Genomic DNA, 14,875 nt, shown 5'->3' on the forward strand with positions numbered 1-14,875 from the left:
GGCTGAGGGGACGTACCTCCAGGCTCACTAACAATGATCCATTCCAGACTCTATCAGTGCAAACATCTTCTGACCTGGATATTTTATTTCTTAAGACTCTGAGCTGACTTCAGTAAGGCGGCTTTCACTTCCTACTGCCCTTGTCCTCTCAAGTGTGGAAAGAGGTCAGCATATTTATCCAGGAAATAGCTTTCTGAGCTACATATGCTAGGAAGTTCCAATGAGAAAAAACGAAATTCTCTCTGGATTTTGTGGAAACCATGGCAAGGATTTCTGCTTAAGCAAAATTAGCCAAGTAATGCAGCAGTTCTCCCAGGAACTACTCAGTTCCAAGACACCAATCAGTGTCCAATATCCTTTCTTATTCATATACCGTTTGATAATGATTAACTTGGCATAGTAAGAACTTAGAAACAACTATCAACAGAACAACTATAATACAGCACATGATGCTGTCTCTCTCAGAATATCTTACTGCCATCTTTCCTTGAATCCCACGGCTGACCACAGGTAACCAAAATTGCAGAAAGCAAACCTGTGGGCAGAAGGATTACCAAAACATCTGAAATGACCTTTTAGCTAGTTCCTATGGTGAAGATTTACTGCTTAAATGTCTTAACTGTGGACCCAGGTTATAATGGTTCTGCTATCTGGGCCTCAGGCTAAATAGTACAGGGTGTGAGGTAAGTTTCTAGTCTTGGCCTCTCTGGATGCCTCCTACAACACTATGACTTTGCAAGTGAGGGCTCTAACAGTCTGGCCCTATCTGCTGCCTCTGGCTTGGAAGCTTGCCACTCTTCACCACATGTCCTCAGTCAGGCCACAAGTACCATCTACTGCCACGTGACGGCCTTGCTGAAGTTCTTCCTTGCCCCCCAGGCTCTGCCTACTTCTCTATGGAAACTATCAGTCCTTCCCATCCCTCAGATCCCACAGCACTGTTACCGTTTGTATCACCATTACTTCCTAAATTGTGGCCATGATAATCAGAGTATAAATATCAAAAGTAGAAACAATGTCTCATTGATCTCAGCATTCCTCATGTCTACTTCAGACTTGCACAGGGTATGGCATATAAATATACGATCACTGGATGGATCATTACTTGTTGATCACTGGACAGAGAATCTTGAAGACTCGAGTTCAAAGTCATGGGAGATGCCGCTTTTATTACCCGTATGCCCTGCTGTATATGGTTAGACGATACCAGCTCATTGTTAACTGTCAAATTAACACATGAAATACAAACGTAGCCCCTTTTCTTACCTAACAAGCTGACTAGAATCTTAAACTGGGAAACCACATGGATCTGGAAAATAGCAAATCATTATACTCAATTAACATTTCTGGTAAGGTTTAACAAAAATTCACTTAACAAGAAGACTAAATCAGACTAAAGGGCCTGTACTGGTTACAGACTCCTGACTCATTTTTCTGTGTGACCACGGTTTCTGCTTGTGAAAGAGGGTTCAGGCACCTGACCACAGGCAGAGATTCCCTATATAAAGAGGGTGGAGAGAAGAGGATTCAAATTAAATAGCATCATCAAGTTCTGGCTTTGGCTAGGGCTTGAGTGTATCCCTTAATAGCTAATGCATGTGTTGTGAGCCTGGTTCCCACTGCGGTGACATTAAGGAGTAAGGCCTGGTGGGAAGTCAATGGCATATATAATTAGAAGAGAGTGGATTAGTGCTCATGGGATTCAATTAGTTCTCAAGAGAGGTGAACAGGTCAGGTCTCTTCCTGAATCATCTCTGGCTTCCTGTGTGACAGTATGACCTTTCCTTGTGTGTGTCCTGTCACGAGGCTTTCATCACGGCTGAGATGCCAGCAGCACTGTGTTCTTGAACTTCCAGAACTGTGAGCGCAGTCCATCTATTTTCTTCCTAAAGTAGCCTTGTTCAGTTATTGAATTACAGTACTGAAAACCAGACTAACACAGAAGAGCCTCAGAGAAGCCGAATAATACAGCAAGGATCAAGGCCACTTACCTGCTGGATCTTTTTGGAAAAGTTCTTATTGGACTTCTCTAGTGTTACCTCAAACCTGTTACAACCTATGGGAAACAAAAAAACCTCTGTAGTTCCAAATATAAAATAAAAATATGGTACCATTTGCACTCCTAATAAATCTCTAAAAACACCTAAAAGACTACAAGTCCGAGGTCTAAAACAGGCAGCTCTCTTTACTGAGCACAGTAGGTGGTTTTCAACTCCAGGGTTCCAGCAGAGGGTTGCATGCACCTTTAGCACAGCAGAAAAGATCACACGATGCTTACCAATGCAGCAGGGTACCTGGAGTCTGAAGACCTTACTCTACAAAACACACTGGCCAAGTGATTCTCAAGAAGAGAGTAAAGATTAGTCGTCACATGAAAGCGCAAGCCCTGAGACCCAGCACAAAGTCGACTTCCACTACAACTGCCTCCGAGCGAAGCCCTGCAACCTGCACCAGAGGACAGAGCAAAGAGCACCATCTCCAAGCCAGAGTGCGGGGATGCGTCTACACTTACTGCTGCTTTCAGGTGAGGCTACATCTGCTGGCACTGTTGCAAAAAAGGGGGAGAAAGACAACACCACAGAGACACATGAGCCCATCTGGCTGGGGAAACAAACACATTCAGCTACAGAAGTTACCCAATCAAAATGGGAGAAATTACAATACCGACGGCACTATGAAGCAGTAACTAGACACGAAGTGCTGGATTGATTTTAATCTACATTTTATATCGCCTCACAACTAACCCCAAGGAGCTGCTGGTCTTATTATCCCAATGTTTTCTAAGAAAAGGTCTTACTTTGTAGCCTATGGTGGCCTAGGTTTTACTACATAGCCCAGGCCGGCCTTGAACTTACTATAATCCCCTCCTGCCTCAGCCTCCCGAATGCTGAGATTATAGGCACAAATTCTACATGGGTTTTCACTTTTTCCTAATTTTATTTTGTTGCTGGGGCAGGAGCACACATTGTCATGGCAAAGGACAACACTGTGGGGCTGGTTCTCTCTACCCTTACACAGGTTCTGGGGATTGATCTGGGTTGTCAGCCAAGTACTTCACCTACCGGACCATGTCAATGGCCCCTCACTGGTTGGTTGGTTTGACTGTCTTGAGACAGGGTCTCACTGCATTTTTGAAACAGGGCCTTTTTATATATCCTTTTGAAACAAGATGGTCTGGAGCTCTTGACCTTCTTCTGTTTCAGCCTCCAAAGGTGTTGGGATTACAGCTATGCTGTACTATGACAGGTTCCAAAATCACATTTGAGCTGTCTGATGGACTAAGTAGCTAGGGGAACAGCCAGTGCTCAACACACATCTGCTCTCACACAGATAGAGCTGGAAAAGAGCAATATTCTATTCAAGTAACTGGATTTTCACTGTCGATAATATACTTGACAAAGGGAGTTTCTCAGAATGAGGACTCACCCTCAGACATATCAGTGAACTTTTTATTCGGTTACATTAAGAGCACACTGGTCTGTCTGATGCACTGGATGGCCCTTTTCATGCATGATTTGAAACTTCAACTGGAAACTAACATCTGGAAAAATAATTTCACCAAGTCACAAATTTTCCAAAGGATAGCATATTGCATTTTAGAATATTTAACATCATACTCATTATGTAATGCCATCCCCATCCTCAACCAAAAAATCTTTAAAGACAAGACCTCAGGGTCTCCAGAGCTGGCCACACCTGGTTCTTATACTTCATAGGAGCTGCAATCCAGAGCCAGGCTGCTCACTGCCTATTCCAGTTGTGTTCTATGGAGCTTGAGGCTATAAGCCAAAGTACCTCTGGGTCAAGAGAAAGCTAGAAGAGGAGTTCCCTGGATGTCCGATTATTTGTGGACAGGTTATTATAACCCTCCAGGTTATTTCCAACGACAGTAGATGGGAAGTTGCTTCACTTTGAGGAAGAGGGGTGTGGCTATCTGGGTGCCCAGAGCAGGTTTTGGAAGCTGGTGACCACCATCAAAGCAGCCCTGGCTCAGTACTGGAGAGCCTGGAGGCAGAGCCTGAGACCTGCTGGCTACCCTTCTTGACAGACACCTAGTGACAGGAAGGACTGAAATGTCTCACAGACCTGTCTTTCCTGGATGGTCCTGTAGCAGCCTGGAATCCACCTTTGCATATACCCCATCTGCCCCCCTCCTGCCCTTCCCTGAGCTTCCTGAAGTCCCCACATCTCCCATCTGCCCCCCTCCTGCCCTTCCCTGAGCTTCCTGAAGTCCCCAGGTCTCCCATCTGCCCCCCTCCTGCTCTAGTTCCCCTTCTCTGGTGGAAACTGCAAGTGAGTAGGGAAGGGGGAAGCCTTCTGTAGCAGCACTAGCAATGGTTTCTAGTCAAATCAATGTTGGATGAGTTAAAAAATTCTTTAAGGTCTGAGAAGGCAGCAAGCTTATGGGGTATGCACTGACTGGCCACAACTCTCACTTTCTGCTGGAAGTGCTAACTTTTATAACTTTTGACAAATACTGCCAGTTGTCTTCCTCTGAAGTGACTTCTTTAAAAACAAAACAAACACACACACACAAACAAACAAAACAGCCAAGCACAGTGGCACACACCTTTAATCCCAGCACTCGGGAGGCAGAGGCAGGTGGATCTCTATGAGTTAACATAGTAAGACCCTGTCTTGAAAAACAAACAAACAAAAAAACTTTACTCAATACCCCAAGGGGTCTGAAAAACTAGTCTTTCAGGCAAAACTAATGTGTCATTAAAAAAAAAAAAAAATCAGCCAGTTCATCTCATAACAGAACAACATACAAAACACCGCGGGCCTGCATACCTAAAACTAACTATGGAGGCCGGGCTAGTCTTGAATTTGAAGCAATACTCCTGCATCAGCTTTCTACGTCATGGAATTACAGACATGAAGTCACCACACCTGGCCTGAAAGACTGTTTTTGTATATTTTGCCCCCCCCCCACTTTTCCCCAGGGTACTTTTGAGCAGGAGCAGCAGGAAATATTAGAAATATAGCTAGAGACAGACAGAAACACAGAAGAGCCTCGGGAGGGCCCGGATCCTAATCCACTGGGCCCTGATTGTCTCTGCCAAAGGAAGGAGCACAAAAACCTCCCCCCAGGCACAGTCAAGTGCAGGCCCTTCCAGCCGCCTGGCGACCTCGCCCGGGGTCAAACCGCCCCTTATGCAGCTCTGCTGTGTCAGGCAAACTCCCATCTCACAAGGAAGCTTCCATGAGCTCCCACATTTTTTAATTTTTACTTTTATTGATGGATTGATGACTGTCTGTGAAGCCGGGTCCCACACCTAGGCCCAGGTACTCTCAAACTCATGGCAATCCTCCTGCCTCAGGCTCCAAAGTGCTACGATTACAGATGTGAGCCACCAGGCCTCGCTGATTCTTTATTTTTGTTTTGTTTTATTGTAGTGTTCTGCATTTGACCTTAACCAAAAGGCTGAGAAGCAATTATTATTGAGTTTTCTATCCCCCTCCGCTTAAATCGGAACCCATGGCATATTGCCAAAAGAACAACTGTTAAATATTTTAGATAGTTCATGGTAAGTTTAATATTTAAATCAATGACTACATATGTCATAGAATAAAAACATTCTAGCTTTGAGAACTTCAACTTTAAAGCAAGGATGAGCAAAGTACTATCCACAGAGCCCTCTCTGTGTGTAATAGTTTTAGTATAGAACATGGTACTGTTCACTAATTTAGACACATGGCTGCTGTCAGTCTACAGTGGCAGAATTAAACTCATGACAACACAGATTTTATGACCCATAGAGGCTAACTTGGACTTTTTTTTTTCTACTTGAAGATTTAAAATTTTTTTTGTTTTGTTTTGTTTTTGCTTTTTCGAGACAGGGTTTCTTTGTGTAGCCCTGGCTGTCCTGGAACTTACTCTATAGACCAGGCTGGCCTCAAACTCAAGAGATTTGCCTGCCTCTGCCTCCCAAGTGCTGGGATAAAGGGGTGCGCCACCACTGCCTGCCTGGCTTGAAGGTTTAATTTTAAAAAGTTTTTAATTTTGCACACACAGGCCAGACGGGGGTGTTGGGTAACCTGGAGTTACAGGTGGTTATGAGAGGCTCTTCTGTGTTTCTGTCTGTCTCTCTCTAGCTATATTTCTAATATTTCCTGCTGCTCCTGCTCAAAAGTACCCTGGGGAAAAGTGGGGGGGCAAAATATACAAAAAAACCCTGGAGTTACAGGTGGTTATGAGAGGCCCAATGTGGGTGCTAGGACTAAACTAGGGTCCTTTGAAAAAGCAGTATGCACTCTTAACCATTGCGCCATCTCTCCAGCCCAGTAAATGGACTTTGCTGTTTTTTACTTAAAGATTAATTTTTATCTATGTGTACATATTTGTTTCCATGTAAGCATATGTGGGTATCTATGGAAGCCAAAAAAGGGCACCAGATTGAATTGGAGTTACAAGAAGTTGTAAGCCAATAAGGGTGTTGGGAACCAAACTCGGGTCCTCTGGGAGAGCAACTGTTCTTTTTTTTAAAAAAAGATTTATTTATTTATTATGTATACAGAAGAGGGCGCCAGATCTCATTACAGATGGTTGTGAGCCACCATGTGGTTGCTGGGAATTGAACTCAAGACCTCTGGAAGAACAGTCGGTGCTCTTAACCTCTGAGCCATCTCTCCAGCCCGAGAGCAACTGTTCTTAACTGCTATTCCAACTTTCCTGCCTTCTTTGGACTCTTGAAGAAGCTTGATGACCCCTGACTTAAAAGAAAGTTGAATAACTTAGGAATGAAATAGACTCTCTATTTTAGTCTCTGGTTTCTCCTCTTACCTTTCATAGAACCTGATCTTCCTTTTTATTTTGTTTAGTTTTTGAGACCAGCTCACTATGTAGTGAAGCAAAGCTGGCCATGAACTCATGGATGACTCCCCTGTCTCAGCCTCCTCCTCCATGCTGCAATTACAGGTGCAAGCCACCATGCCTGATGCCTTTTTTATTGTTTATTATGAGAAAGGGTCTTGTTATACAGCTCAGGCTAACCTTAAACTTGTGACCCTTCTGCCTCAGTCTCCTGAGCATTATGGGTAAGCCACCATGCCCAGGAGAGGGCCCTTCCTTTTTCTGTATTGCTTCAGAAAGATATTCTTTTCCCCAATGTTATGAGAGCCCTTTCCAGATTCCAAAAGAGAGGGTCCTATGTCTACTCTTACCCTCAGCTACTAAGGAAATACATATCAGGTTGAAAACTGTAATTGCTGGGGCTGTTGAGATGGCTTATGGTTAAGAGCACATCCACATCTGTCAGCTGACGACCACCTACAACTCCAGCTCCAGGGGATCTGATGCCTTCTTCTGTCCTCCCTAGTTATATATATATGTGTATGAATGTATGTGTACATAGACACAGACAGACAGACAGACAGACACGGAAACATATACACATAAATAAATATAATAAAATGAAAAAAATTAAAACTATGTGATTGTTGGACTTCCGGGTCCATTACGATCGAATAATGACAACTTGGTCTTCTTGTGATTTTAGGGTATAATATGCAAACATCAGCTTTCTTTTTCTTTCTGTGTGTCCACACCTGTGTCCAGGAACATATGTACAGGTGTGCACATGCAGGTGGAGGCCAGAGGACATCAGATGATGTTCCACCTTTGGTTTTTGAGATGAGGTCTGTCACTGGGACCTGGAACTCAATAATTCTGTTAGTCTGCCCGTCTCTACTTCCTCAGACCTGTGTTTCCAAGCATGCATGGTAAGCCTGGCTGTTTTATGACAGTTCTGGGGATCCTCGTACTGACAAGGCACAAACTACCAGTGGGGCTCTCTTTCCAACCCCCCAAACATCCATTTTCCATAAAGAAAAGTATAGGCATAAACTAGAAAAAAAGGGGATAGTCCTTAGCAGGACACCTTTCAAACACTTTAGTTATTATTGTACACCATTACTGACAAAGAGCTTTAGTTTTTAAAGTTCTTCCAAGCCTATTACTGCTTTACCTGCTCCCAACAACTTTGTCAAAGTTTACAAAAGAGAATGCTGGTATTGGAAAGGATTCACCCATCATGTGGCCAAGAAGTAAAACTGTACACAAACCTAGACTGCCCTCTTCGTAGCCTAGCCTCATAGGTTAGCGCCACCCACATCAATGGACACTGTTCTTGACAGGATTTTCTCTTTTTGCCTATCACTATATAGCATTTATACAGGATTCTTATCCCATCAGAAACATTTCTTATTAAGCAGTCAATCTCCTATATAAGAAGGTGTGTGCTATTCAGCTCAACCCACTAGAGGAGGAAACAGTCTGTTAAAGAAAACAGATCCCAGGAGATTCTCATGCTTCTCCTTCTCTCCCCTCTCTCAGTCCTCACAGTCCTCTCTCCTAGCCACTCCTTTACTGGTCTAGGAATCTGTTTTCACAGCTGTGCACTAGTTAACTAGTTAACTAGTAAAGCTTTCTTTCGTATCACCACAAGTCAGCTGTTTCTTGGTTTGAGACACTTACCAACATCCTTCCGAATCCTGTAGAGAAGAAGATGTCCTTGTTTGGTTCCAACAAGAAGCCATTCCTCTAGAAAAGAGCCCAGAGACAGTTAATGAGCTTTCGTGAAAACCCTAGTTCTTTAACTTGGGTCTGAGGAGCTGGAGTTGTGGCTCAGTAGCAGAGCACCTGCCTGGTGTGAGACATATAAATCCTGCATTCAAGGTTTTGGGGAGATTGGGGGGCACAGCAGAAGGGCTGAAAAGGAAGAGGAAGAGAAAAGGGGTGTCAGAAAATGAAACAACCAAAAAGTACTTATTCTGCCAGATGTGTAGCCCACACCTATAATCTCAGCACTTGGACCACTACGGCAGGAGGACTTCCGTGAGTTTAAAGCTAGCCTGGGCTACCAAATAAAATTATTTTTAGGTTAGAAAGTTAGCAGATTAAAAAAAAAAAAAAAGAAATGTCCTTGGCTTCATTGTTTAAAATTAAGTTTGGGGGACAGGGAATGGGGATGGGCTAACCAAAACTAAGGATGTATGAAAAAGCCTCATGGATCCACTACTTTGTAAGTAAATTGAAAACATAATGTTTTATTTCTCCGAGTTGGAGGCCAGCCTGATCCACAGAGTGAGTTCTAGACCAGTAAGCACTACCTAGTGAGACCTTGTCTCAAACTAATAAATAAAAAAAAGTAACATACGTGTGTGTGTGTGTGTGTGTGTGTGTGTGTGTGTGTGTGTGTGTATCATTTTAGCAAGAGAAAGAATTTGAACACAGGCATCCTATATGGGTGGACAATGCTTTTCCAGGAAGAAGTTGGTTACCAAATGAAAATCTCAGCACTAGCTGTGGGACACCTCATGTTACTGGCCAGGAAGGTCACAGAGGCCCCCCAAACAATACAGTGTACTGCCATCACTCTTGGTCTCCCGCCACATCTAGAGGGCAAGCCACTACTGCTGAAGACACAACTCACTCTGGTTGCAGGGCACGGAGAAACTGAGCTGGAACTGACCTAGGCATTTCCTCCCTGCGGAGTAGCCGTCCCAGAACTACGAGGTGCCACGCAGGCTACGAGGAGAGAAAAATCAACAGTGGTGATACTCAGCTGGGAACCCTGAATGCTCTAACACCAACCTACCAGGCGGGAGATGTCCACTGGGGCAACAGTGACTACACAGTGGTTAGGTGGGTAACCAACCAGCTTACGATTAGATTTGAGACCTGCTCCCCAAGAGGTAAATCTAATCAAAAGTCCCTGGCTTCGGGGGTCATAAGCCCTGCGGGGGGTTGGGGGGTAGGGGTGGTGGTAAACTGCTACCATTATCTGCTACTGTTGTTCCAGGGACATGGCATCAAACTGCCTTCTAAAGATCTATGGTCATGCTCATTACCACATGCTACTCTCAGACGTGGCCAGGGAGGCGTCTTCTGCAGTTGACAGTAGTTAATGAAGAGTCTCATGACTGGTTAAAGTGCTGGGAAAAAGTGACTATTGAGTGCTCATCCCTACACAGACATCTACAGAAACACCCCACCCCCATCCCGCCAAGGCGCAGGAAACATTTTGGAAGAGGAGGTTAAAAAGAAAGTAAGAGCTGGAGGACAGTGGAAAAATGCTGTAATATGACTGTCTAGAAAGGGCACGCCATTGCACTCACGGACTCACACAACAGAGAGAAAACAAAAAGCCTGGCAGACCGGGAGCAGCACGACATGGATGTTCACCTGGGAATCAATACTGCATATCAGAAAACAGAACATCTTACCCAACCACGTAATACACATGTAAACCAACTAGAGTCAGTCCCAGAAAACTACCAAGCAGGTGGGTGTGGTGGCCCATACCTGTAATCCCAGGACTCAAGTGGTAGGAGGTGTGGTGGTATTGTGTTCCCCAAAATATTGTGTACCCTAATAAATTTATCTGGGGGTCAGAGAACAGACAGTCACTAGATACAAAGGCTAGAAAATGGTGGCACTCACACCTTTAATCCTAGCATTCCAGAGATAAAAATCCCTCTGGATCTCTGTGAGTTGAAGGCCACATTGGAAACAGCCAAGCATGGTGACACACCTTTAATCCCAGAAAGCCAGCCTTTAATCCCAGGGAGTGGTGGTAGCAAAAAGATATATAAAGCGTGAGGACCAGAAACTAGAAGGTTTTGGCTGGTTAAGCATTTGGCTGGTTCAGTTCAGCTGAGATTCATTCCGGATGAGGACTCAGAGGCCTCCAGTCTGAGGAGACAAGACCAGCTGAGGATCCGGCGAGGTGATATAGCTGTGGCTTGTTCTGTCTCTCTGATCTACCAGCATGGACCCCAATAACTCGCCTCGGGTTTGATTTTATTAATAAGAACTTTTAAGATTCCTGCTACAAGGAGGATCATGAATTGAAGGTCAGTCCTGGCTCCATATTGAGTCCTGGTCATAACAAGGGGAAGTAAGACCCAGTCCTGAGGCTAGAGGTTAGATCCGAACTCCCTGGGAAATGAGCAAGGCTGGGACCTCTTGCTCATATCACCGTGATGAAACTCTGTCTGTCCAGCAGTATAACGCAGCCTAACTTGGCATTTATAAATTAAATTTGATTTCTAATTATATAATATAAATTAAATATATTATAATATATATATATATATATATATATATATATATATAGTGTGTGTGTGTGTGTGTGTGTGTGTGTGTGTGTGTGTGTGGCGGCTTAAAACCAAAAATTGGGCTGGATGTGGTGATGAATGCCTTAAATCTCAGCATGAAGGAGCCAGAGGCAGAGGCAGAGGCAGCGGCAGGCACATCTCTGAGTTCACGGCCAGCCTGGTCTACGTAGAGAGTTATAGGCCAGTAAGAAACATATAGTGATATCTTATTTCAAACAAATAAACAAATATACAGCACAAACAGAAACAAACAAGCCCAAAATCTATGAAAAGTCTACATTACTGTCCACTCTATCCACTGCTGTCCTTTCTAAAGCTACAGCTATCATTTAGTAATTCTGGTTTATTCTTCCAGTGTTTCTTTGGGCCATACAAGTAAAAATGAGCAGTTTTCACAAATACAAATATACACAGGCATACATACACAATTCACGTGTTCTGTCTGCTTGTTCTTATTTTGAGACAAGGTCTACAGTGTCTCCCAACACAGAATAGGTTGGTCCTGAAATCCTGGGCTCCCCATGCTCTTGTCTTAGCCTCCTAGATGATCATGCCCAATGCTGCCAGCCATGGTGAAAACTTTGGAACTTAGTCTAGTTATGTTAATGCCACTTCAGGGGTTTGAGCAAAAGAGAGAGAGATGCAATGGGACTCAAGTCTTCAAAGGCTTAATCTATCAGGCTAAGGTAAACGAGAACACTAGCAGGGTAACTCAGATAAAAGACAGAGCCTTCCTTCATCAACAGCAACAGGAATGGAAGAAATGCCTAGACTGGAGATTTATTCAGGTCAGTCAAAATCCTTTGGTAGACTGAGAATGTGAGAAGTCAACCGTGATTCCAAGGCCTTTTGCCTCAACTAAAGAGAAAAAGAAATAAGATTTATTACAACATGGGACACACGATAGGAGTATTTGGTGGCATTATAATCTAGAACAGGAGCTGGATCGATGGCTCAGAGTTTAAGAGCCTTTGCTGCTCTTTGGGAGGACCTGAGTTTGGTTCAAGAACCCACATGGTGGCTTACAACCATATGTAGCTTCAGATCCCAAGTTCCAGGGGATCTGGCACCTTCTTACATCCTCAGGCACACGCAGGATGCACAAACAAACACGCAGGCAATTACTCATACAGATAAAACATATGCATCTAAAAAGCACTTAAAAATCTAGAATGGTTAGGGTCATGCTATTAGACATCCCAATGCTAAAAAAAAGTTGGCATCTATAACTGGAATTCAGGGAGGGACATCAATGTCCTCATTTCCATGCCCAGAAGAGAGATGAACTGTGCCACAGTCTTCCAGCTTAAATTCTGTCTGGCTCTACATGATCTGATTTCTGGATCCCAGGTGAAAGAACAACATACATAAAAGGAGCAATGACTAGGAGCAATCATCATTAGTGCTAAAGTAGCAATAATTATTATCTAAAGCCTGAAAATGAAATCATTTGATACAAGGAAAAGCAAACAACCTTCCTGTACTGACACTGACCTTGGTAACCTAGGAGACAGCGCATTTCTTCTCGTTGGTGAGGGGTCAAACGAGAACAAAAGTTACTTCTCATTTCAAAACTGTTTTTAAGAACCTCAGCTGAGTGGAATCTTTACTCTGACAACGCGAAGTTAATGAGTCTCTCTTAGAGGGGAAAGAGGGCCATGATTCCAACAAGCTAAGTCAAGCCTGTGAAAGCAGCTGCATGCATCCTTCTCGGGTGCATATGTTTTAGACTGAATTGAGTACCTGCCCTGCATGTTGAAATCGTTTACCTGGCACCCTAATATGTCCTCATGCATTTGGTCCTCATTGTGTTCTAGGTACACTGGCACCATTTCTCATTCATCCTTGCATTCCTGTCCCTGGTGGAGAGACTTAGTCCAGGTAGGTATCTAATACATGTTTGATGAAACAATAGAGAAATGAATCCCTTCATTTATTATTTTCTACTGAGAGCACTTTCCTCCAGGAAATGAGATTTTCTTGAGATGTTTGTAAGAAATAGGATTCTCTCCCTAATTCAAAGGACTAGGCCAGTTTACAGTGGGGGTACTATTTTACAGAGGCTAGAGGCTGCTCAAAGAGGAAAGCCACAGAGTAACACAAAAGTCTGAATCCCTCTAAGGAGTCCACAAAGTCCTTTCAGGAAAGGATGGCTGGATAGAACTATCAATAGATGCATAGGACACTGGTCACCATCAAGATTTCCACATGGTCCATCATGGTACCTTCCTCAGTGTAAAAACTAAGTAAGTTCTCTAAACTTTACCTTTGCATATAGGCCCTTGATTTCTAGGACATGGACATTAATAGAAAAGACTTTAAATTATTTTCTACTTAGCCTTTGGGGGTTGTAACAGGTAATAACGATTCATGGAAAAGCACTCAATGTAGCTGAGAGCCAAGATTTACATTCTTGAACTCCAGAACACACAAAAGATGCTGACCTTGCTTTCTGCACTAGCCAATCCCAAGAAAAAAGTATACAAGGTCGTGTGGGTTAGGTTTCACGGCAGTCTGTTATGATGCTCTCCCACTTCAGAGTCAGGTAACTTGGGCACTTCACGACATAAGGCGCTTAACCACTTAGATTAAGTGACTATGTGAGCTATGTACCATAAAGAAAAGTAAACTGAGTGAACACTAGGGTTCTGAAACATACGGTGCTAAAGTGTTCAGTGTCCGGTAAACCACCTGTGTCTTTCACCTAAAAACACCACAATCATTTATTTGAACAAGTTCAAGCCCCTGACAGCTTAACGACTTCCTGATGCTTTGCCCTTTCCGCTCAGGACTTCTTGGACACAGAAATGGGCCCCAATCGAGCACAATTAATACAGCAAGCCCAACTTCCAAATGCACAGTGCACGAGAGAGCTGAACGCCCGCAAATGGACTGTCCTTAGAGATCGCGCAAGCAGCCCCGGGTGCCCAGTCCGGTTATCTCTGCCCTCTCGGACAGCCTGCGTCCTCAGCCCACCTACACGGTCAGACGCCTTGTCTCCTTCCAGTCAGGCGCGAGGGGCAGCCACCTCCCTGGCCCGAGGCCCCGCGGCTCACCCCAGGCAGCTAGGCAGTCGATTTGCAGGGGAAGCTTTTCCAGGATCGGAACCGGCTCGAAAGCGTCGTGCATGGCTGCGGAACTTCTCTGCTGCCGTCCCGCCCCGGCTGCAGGGCGGAGCCTGCGACCCGAAGACAGGGACGACCCAGATCCCACCTGGGACCCTGTTACAGGACCTTTGGCAACACGGCCATCCTTGCAGCCGGACTTCCTGCTGACTTAAGCCCGCCCCTTCCGCTGCAACGAGCTCCGCCCCTCCCTTTGAGTTCCCATCTTGACAGCTGGTGTAGAAAGGCGGAAACTGGTCCCAATTTTGGAGTCGTCCTAGGCAGTAAACGTAGTGAAGACCTCGTGCTGTCTGGAAATATGGCTCAGTGGCTCGAGTGCCAGGAGAGATGGCACACTCCAGAAATCCCAGCACTCAGGAGGATCACAAGTTCAGAGATACTTTCATTTGCATAGCGAATTTGAAGCCAGCCTAGGATATGTGAGGCCCTGTCTCAAACAAAAACCAGCTCTCCCACCCCGGAAAAAAAAAAAAAAAAAAAAAAAAACCAAAGGAATTTCTGCCTTGGCGTCAGACTTGGGTTGGAGATACACCACTTAGGAAATTTGTAGGCCACCCACCCACCCCTAACACCCCGGAAATGGACCTTGCAGGCCTTTCCTACTCTGCAAAGACTGTTTCAGCATA

At 44.4% G+C, this 14,875-nt stretch overlaps 1 protein-coding gene and 1 pseudogene across 4 annotated transcripts in view; one reads left to right on the forward strand and one right to left on the reverse strand.

Annotated features, from left to right (window-relative positions):
- Positions 1–14,405, reverse strand: part of Vps39 (VPS39 subunit of HOPS complex) — a 44,341-nt gene extending 29,936 nt beyond the window's left edge. The window contains exons 1-5 of one of the 4 annotated variants that reach the window (XM_037205144.1): positions 14,181–14,405; positions 8,480–8,545; positions 2,513–2,545; positions 1,992–2,056; positions 1,267–1,309 (exon numbers count right to left, since the gene is read on the reverse strand). In XM_037205144.1, the coding sequence (XP_037061039.1) occupies positions 1,267–1,309; positions 1,992–2,056; positions 2,513–2,545; positions 8,480–8,545; positions 14,181–14,253 (280 nt within the window). In that variant the 5' untranslated portion in view covers positions 14,254–14,405. The other 3 variants (XM_037205145.1, XM_028854397.2, XM_028854398.2) reach the window with 3 other exon arrangements.
- LOC114681110 lies at positions 3,069–4,045 on the forward strand (annotated as a pseudogene).
- Positions 14,406–14,875: the final 470 nt, after the last annotated feature.

The sequence above is a fragment of the Peromyscus leucopus genome, chromosome 4 (genome assembly GCF_004664715.2).
Source record: "Peromyscus leucopus breed LL Stock chromosome 4, UCI_PerLeu_2.1, whole genome shotgun sequence".
Lineage (NCBI taxonomy): Eukaryota > Metazoa > Chordata > Mammalia > Rodentia > Cricetidae > Peromyscus > Peromyscus leucopus.